At 37.0% G+C, this 7500-nt stretch overlaps 1 protein-coding gene across 1 annotated transcript in view; it reads right to left on the reverse strand.

Moving 5' to 3' along the window:
• Positions 1–7500, reverse strand: part of LOC137048784 (glutamate receptor ionotropic, kainate 2) — a 66628-nt gene that overhangs the window by 51408 nt on the left and 7720 nt on the right. Inside the window, exons 2-3 of the mRNA XM_067427057.1 lie at positions 3742–3909; positions 1309–1566 (exon numbers count right to left, since the gene is read on the reverse strand). Coding sequence (XP_067283158.1) covers positions 1309–1566; positions 3742–3909 — 426 coding nt within the window. The remainder of the gene's footprint in view (positions 1–1308; positions 1567–3741; positions 3910–7500) is intronic.

The raw sequence follows: 7500 nt of genomic DNA on the forward strand, positions 1-7500 counted from the left end.
CACTGTACACTCACACTGTACACTCATAATGTACACTCACACTGTACACTCACACTCATACTGTACACTCACACTCATACTGTACACTCACACTCATACTGTACACTCATACTGTACACTCACACTGCACACTCATACTGTACACTCACACTCATACTGTACACTCATACTGTACACTCACACTCATACTGTACACTCACACTGCACACTCACACTCATACTGTACACTCACACTGCACACTCATACTGTACACTCACACTCATACTGTACACTCACACTCATACTGTACACTCACACTGCACACTCATACTGTACACTCACACTCATACTGTACACTCACACTCATACTGTACACTCACACTGCACACTCACACTCATACTGTACACTCACACTGCACACTCATACTGTACACTCACACTCATACTGTACACTCACACTCATACTGTACACTCATACTGTACACTCACACTCACACTGTACACTCACACTCATACTGTACACTCATACTGTACACTCATACTGTACACTCACACTGCACACTCACACTCATACTGTACACTCACACTCACACTGCACACTCATACTGTACACTCACACTCATACTGTACACTCACACTCATACTGTACACTCACACTCACACTGCACACTCATACTGCACACTCACACTCATACTGTACACTCACACTCACACTGCACACTCATACTGTACACTCACACTCATACTGTACACTCACACTCACACTGCACACTCATACTGTACACTCACACTCATACTGTACACTCACACTCACACTGCACACTCATACTGTACACTCACACTCATACTGTACACTCACACTCACACTGCACACTCATACTGTACACTCACACTCATACTGTACACTCACACTCATACTGTACACTCACACTCACACTGTACACTCACACTCATACTGTACACTCATACTGTACACTCACACTCATACTGTACACTCACACTGCACACTCACACTCATACTGTACACTCACACTCACACTGCACACTCATAGCCGCTGTAGTGAGATGGGCTTTGTGTCGATGTGTTTAGTGCCTCTATATCTTGTGAGTGGGAATGGACTGAATGCCAATGGAGGCCTATCTGAAGCCTTTCTCAGCTTTACACTAAAATATCTTCATTTGTGTTCTGAAGATGAACGAAGGTCTGACGGGTGTCCAACGACATGAGGGAGAGGAATTAATGAGATTATTTTCATTTTTGGGTGAACTATCCCTTTAAAGTGTAGTATGAGCACTGAGCTAGCGCTGTGATTGGTTGATTGGCTCACCGGTGCTGTCGTCGTACACCACCGTAACCGTCCTCCACCTGAAGAAGTGCACCAGGTCCAGAATGGCGCGGCTGAGCGAGCAGAAGTCCGGATAAAGACTCACGTAATACGAGTCTCTGTTATCCGACACCTGATGCTTCCAGCGGGTCTGAATGTGAGGCACGCCCAGCGCGTTCGAGATCGACTGCACCGCATTGGCTGACGAGCTGTGGGAGGGGCCGAAGATCGCTGCCACGCCCAGGGAGAGCTGCTCGCAGGCTGGTGATTGGACGGCAGAAAAGAACACAGGACCAATCAAACGCTGCTCTGCAGAAAACATTTGCATTCTTGATTCTTTTTTAGAGAACATTTTTGATTATTATTTACAAATATTTAAATGTTGATTATTATTTACAAACATTTACATAATTGTTTATTATTATTTATGAATATTTAATTATTGGTTATTATTTACAAATATTTACACGATTGTTTATTATTATTTACAAATATTTAATGGTTGATTATTATTTATAAATGTTTACATGATTGATCATTATTTTTATTGGTAATTACCTTTTTTTTACAAACGTTCATATTCTTGATTATTTTTACAAATATTTACATTTTATTTACAAATATTTACATGGTTGTTTATAATATTTACAAATATTTACATTCTTGATTGTTGTTTGCAACTATTTACATTTTTATTTACGATCATTGACATTTTTGTTTACAAATATTAATATTCTGATTAATATTTACAAATATTTTCATTTTATATTTGATTTCTCCTTTTTTACAAAGATTTACATTATTGATTATTGTTTACAAATATATACATTTTATTTACAAATATTCAAATTGTTGATTATCGACATGTTTTACATTTTATTTACAAATACTTACATTATTTATTATTATTATTTACAAATATTCAATGGTTGATTTTTATTTACAAATATCTACATGATTGTTTATTTTTATTGGTAATTATTGACATTTTTATTTACAAATGTTCATATTCCTGGATATAATTATTTATTTATTTACATTTTATTTAAAAATATTCAGATTACTGGCCATATTGGCACATTTTAAATTGTATTTACAAATATTTACACAGTTGTTTATTGTTATTGACAAATATTGATTATTATTTACAAATATTTGCATTTTATTTATAAATATTCAGATTCTTGATTATTACTGACACATTTTACATTTTATTTACAAATATTCACATGATTGTTTATAATTATTTACAAATATTTAATGGTTGGTTATTATTTGCAAATATTTACATGACTATTTACAAATATTTACATGACTATTTGCGAATATTTACATGAATATTTACAAATATTTACATGACTATTTGCAAATATTTACATGACTATTTACAAATATTTACATGACTATTTGCGAATATTTACATGACTATTTACAAATATTTACATGACTATTTACAAATATTTACATGACTATTTGCAAATATTTACATGGCTATTTGCAAATATTTACATGACTATTTACAAATATTTACATGACTATTTGCGAATATTTACATGACTATTTGCGAATATTTACATGACTATTTACAAATATTTACATGACTATTTACAAATATTTACATGACTATTTGCGAATATTTACATGACTATTTGCGAATATTTACATGACTATTTACAAATATTTACACGATTGATTATTATTTACAAATAATTGCATTTTAATGACAAAAATTCAGATTCTTGATAATCATTTACAAATATTTACATTTATAATTATTTACATTTATGTTTTTATTTACAAATAATCATACTCTTGATTATTATTATTTACAAATATTTTACATGGCTTGATTATTATTTACATTTGGGGTCTATTTACAAATATTTACATTTTTATTTGCAAACATGTATATTCTTGTGTAGTGGTTACAGCAAATACATGTTTTTGCAGGTTTATTTAAGTTTACTGCCATTGAATGCGTTTTATTATCAAAATAAACCAGAACTTTCTTTAATTTTGGGTCTGTTTCTTTGTGTTTGGAACGACATGTCGGAGAGTAAATGATGATCCATTTATTCCCACATACTGTCTGAACGTTTCTTCCCATTAGATATTTAGTTAAGAACACAGCAGTCGAGGTCACTAATGCACATATTCAAATGAGTCGCATCTATTTGTCCACTTTCGTTTTGAACCGGGATGTTCCCTGACAGCAGAAGCACCTCGCATGCCATTTCTCTAAATTGAGCCCAATTTCACTTTCCATTCCACCGTAACCGTCGCGTCTGAAAGCAGCCTGAGAAAAAAGGGTCATTAAAATTACAAATGAGGCCAGTGCCTAAGCTCTGGGTTTGAAATGACAAAGCGCAGGAAAATAGGCCAGCGTGGGGAAGATAAAAGAGAGAGCACTGAAGCGTTTAAAGAAGACTTCCGCACCTTTTCTGGACGCCTCGAAACTATCGAAGACGTTGATTCTCTGGATGTCGTACGTGAGGGTCGTATTGGGCAGAAGCGTCCGATTCCTGTTGATGGTGTTCAGTGCGAATTTAAAGGCCAATTCTTCTGGTCCGGACGGGCCGCTCTCTATCGACTCAAAGATCCCACCTGCAGACAGAGAGAGAGAGGCTTGAGGCTTAAACACACTTTATTTATATGATTACAACATCAGCAAAACATCCAATTACACATAATCAAATAAACAACAACACAAAAACAAGAAATGTGTGCAACAACCCGGACTTATTGTAACATGGTAATAAAGATCAACATTTCTTCTTCAACTGTACAAAAGCTCGATTGCAGTTTTTTTGGATTGCTTACATACTAAAATCAAAAGTAGTACACTATTATCAAAACCTTACACTCAAGAAGCAAAACATCAGCCCATATTTCCACACTGTAAACCCTAATGTTGTCTTTACTTAAACAAATTAAGTAATCTTGACTAAATATTATTAGTTTAGTCCAAAAACTAAAAAATATAAGTTAGTTTAACTTACTAACCTACAAAATGCATAAACTTAAGATTTCAAGTTGTATGAACTCAAAATCATAATTAATCATAAAGCTCACTCTGCTCTTGCTTTGATGTGATTGGCCATGCAAGGAGTTCTGCCTGGCAACGAGAACTAATTCACTGATTGGAGGACATTTATAAAAGGCGGCCCTTTTCACCTCGTCTGTTGCTGATTCAAAATAAGATGGAGACTTTTTCATTGTGATGCAATCTTACATTCAATAAGTAAAAATTTGTAAGTTACTAAACCTAACAATAATATGTGAACTAACTTATAACTAACCAGATTGACTTAATTCCTGTTTTAATGAAAATAATAGTTTAGTTTAAAGTCACCATGATGGAGATCAGTGTTTGCTTTAGTCGGCTCTTGACCCTTGACTGTGTAATATTAGTGTTTCTCTGGCTGCTTTGTGTTTGTGAGACACATTTGTTAAGGAACAAAGAGTCAAGAGAAAATATCATCATGTGATGTTGTTAATAAATTAATGATGAAAACATCATCATGTATTAACAAAATCCTTGATTGTCTAATGCTCTAGTTGTCAAAGTGGTTTATAATAGTTTTAAAATATTAATATTAATAGCCATGAGATCCTTCACTGTTGTGATTTATTTAATTATTATTTGCACTAAAAGTTTAAATCTACTGCATTAGTTAGACCCACACACACATCAAGAATCGGCGTATGAATCTGTGACAATAAAAAAAAAACAGAGCAACTCTAAACATAAAACAAGCTACAAAAACATCAGAACAAAATAGCAAAAGTAAAAGGAAATAGTAAGAATCAAAGAAAATTAGATGCATAATTTATTTATGCCGCAATGCATGTTGGGACCCATGGGGAAGTTTTGATTGGTTGTACCCAGCATGGTGTGCTGAACTGGCGTACCAAGTTTGGTGAACTTAACAGTTTAAGTGCAGTGAGCGTGAGCACCAAGTTAAGTGAACTTAAATATAGAAGTTTTGGGAGACTCCATTACTCAATTGAATTGAGTTAAATCAACTTATTAGGGTTTTCAGTGTAAAGCACATTGTCAACCTCACACTTGTTGTAAAACTCTACACACAGTGACTTGCAAAACACTAAACACACTTAACATACATTACACACACACATCTATCATGAAGTCACATCCTTGCAATACCAAAGCACTGACTGTCAAATCACCGCACCGGCCAACCAATGGTTCAACACAGTCATAGGCAGCGAACCGTGCCGGCTCAGACTGAGCTTGAGGACGTAGATGTGACGCCAGTCTGACCGCTGTAGGTCTTCTAGTAGCTGTGGAAAGTGAAATCTGAATCACGTTGTTTAAATGTTTTGTCCCGTTGCTTTTGGCTCACTATGGGCTTCTCCTCATTCTTCTCCCTTGACTTTATCAGACTTTATGTCTCTGTCCCCCCGACTGCCTCATAGAGAGTAAAGATTGCCTGCGAGCGTCTCCTCAGGTCTATACGGTAATTTCTCAACTGTGCGACAGTCGCGTTGGTTATGACGCAATCGTTAGCCTATTTTTACAAAAACAGCTTCTGCGGGGCGATAGTGTAAGATACAAGGTAATGGAGCCTTTTATGCATTGTCGTGTTTCTTTAGAAATAAACAATGGACAAATGGAGTCTTTAAACGCCTCAGATGTAAAGTTATTCACTGTCAAAGTGACTCAAAAATGAATGGGAGTCAATGGGATGCTAACAGCAGGTGATGGCTTGGTTAGCAATGGCCGCCCCTATGGGTGGAACGCTTTCCGAGCGCTAGATTACCCGCTTGACTCTACTTTACGCTTCAGAACGGTTTATCGGAAACCTATGGGCGACGTCACGGACACTACGTCCATATTTTTTTACAGTCTATGTTTTCCACATTGATAATAATCATAAGTGTGTGTTGATCATCAGATCCTCATGAGAATGATTAATGAAGGATCATGTGACAGTGACGACTGGAGTAATGATGATAAATTCAGCCTTGATCACAGGAATAAATTACACTTTACTATATATTCACATAGAGAACTGATGATTTACATTATAATAATATTTCACTATTTTTATAGTATTTTTGATCGAATAAACGCAGCCTTGATGACCAGAAGAGACTCTTTTCTTCCAAAAACACATGCACTAAAAATCCCCAACCTCAGCTGACTCAGACATGATGCCGAAGAGGATTTCTGCCGCCATATTCTGGATGAATACGAGAAACCTGCACAGAAAGTCGTTCTCTCGCTGTGTAATTATGATGAAGCCGATATCAGACTTCAGTCTTTGTGGTGTTAAACACACCCGGCAGATTTTATCTGCATAAAAAGGTAGAAAGTCAAGCCTTCGCTCGGGGCTTTATTCGGCTCAAAGCTGCTGCTCTCAGATCAGGTTTCAGACGATATTACAGGAGCGCTTCATCTGCACCTGTGCTGGGGAAGTTACTCTAAAAGAGTAATGAATTACTAGATAATAATTAAGACAGTGTGTGAGAGAGAGAGAGAGAGAGAGAGAGAGAGAGAGCGAGAGAGAGTGTGTGTGAGAGAGCGAGAGAGAGTGTGTGCGAGAGAGCGAGAGAGAGAGAGAGAGAGAGAGAGAGAGAGAGTGTGTGTGAGAGAGCGAGAGAGAGTGTGTGTGAGAGAGCGAGAGAGAGAGAGTGTGTGTGAGAGAGCGAGAGAGAGAGAGACAGTGTGTGAGAGAGCGAGAGAGACAGTGTGTGTGTGAGAGCGAGAGAGTGTGTGTGAGAGAGCAAGAGAGAGAGACAGTGTGTGTGTGTGTGTGTGAGAGAGCGAGAGAGAGAGAGAGAGAGAGAGAGAGACAGTGTGTGAGTGTGTGTGTGTGTGTGTGTGTGTGTGTGTGTGTGTGTGTGTGTGTGAGTGTGTGTGTGTGTGTGTGTGTGTGTGTGTGTGTGTGTGTGTGTGTGTGTGTGTGTGTGTGTGTGTGTGTGTGTGTGTGTGTGTGTGTGTGTGTGTGTGTGTGTGTGTGTGAGGACTAAGGTCGCACCTCTGGGCTGATGGATGAGGTTCCTTCAGAAAAATAAACGTATTAAATTGTCATCTGCCGAGTTCTGCCGAGTTCTGCCGAGTTCTGCCTCCGCTCCGGATCAAAGTCTATTAAAATATTATTATTGATGAAGTGTTTGTTTTGATCAATGGATAGAATTACGACACTAGACTGAGGACGCGAGCCGTGC

This window comes from Pseudorasbora parva, chromosome 20 (genome assembly GCF_024679245.1).
Source record: "Pseudorasbora parva isolate DD20220531a chromosome 20, ASM2467924v1, whole genome shotgun sequence".
Classification (NCBI taxonomy): Eukaryota; Metazoa; Chordata; class Actinopteri; order Cypriniformes; family Gobionidae; genus Pseudorasbora; species Pseudorasbora parva.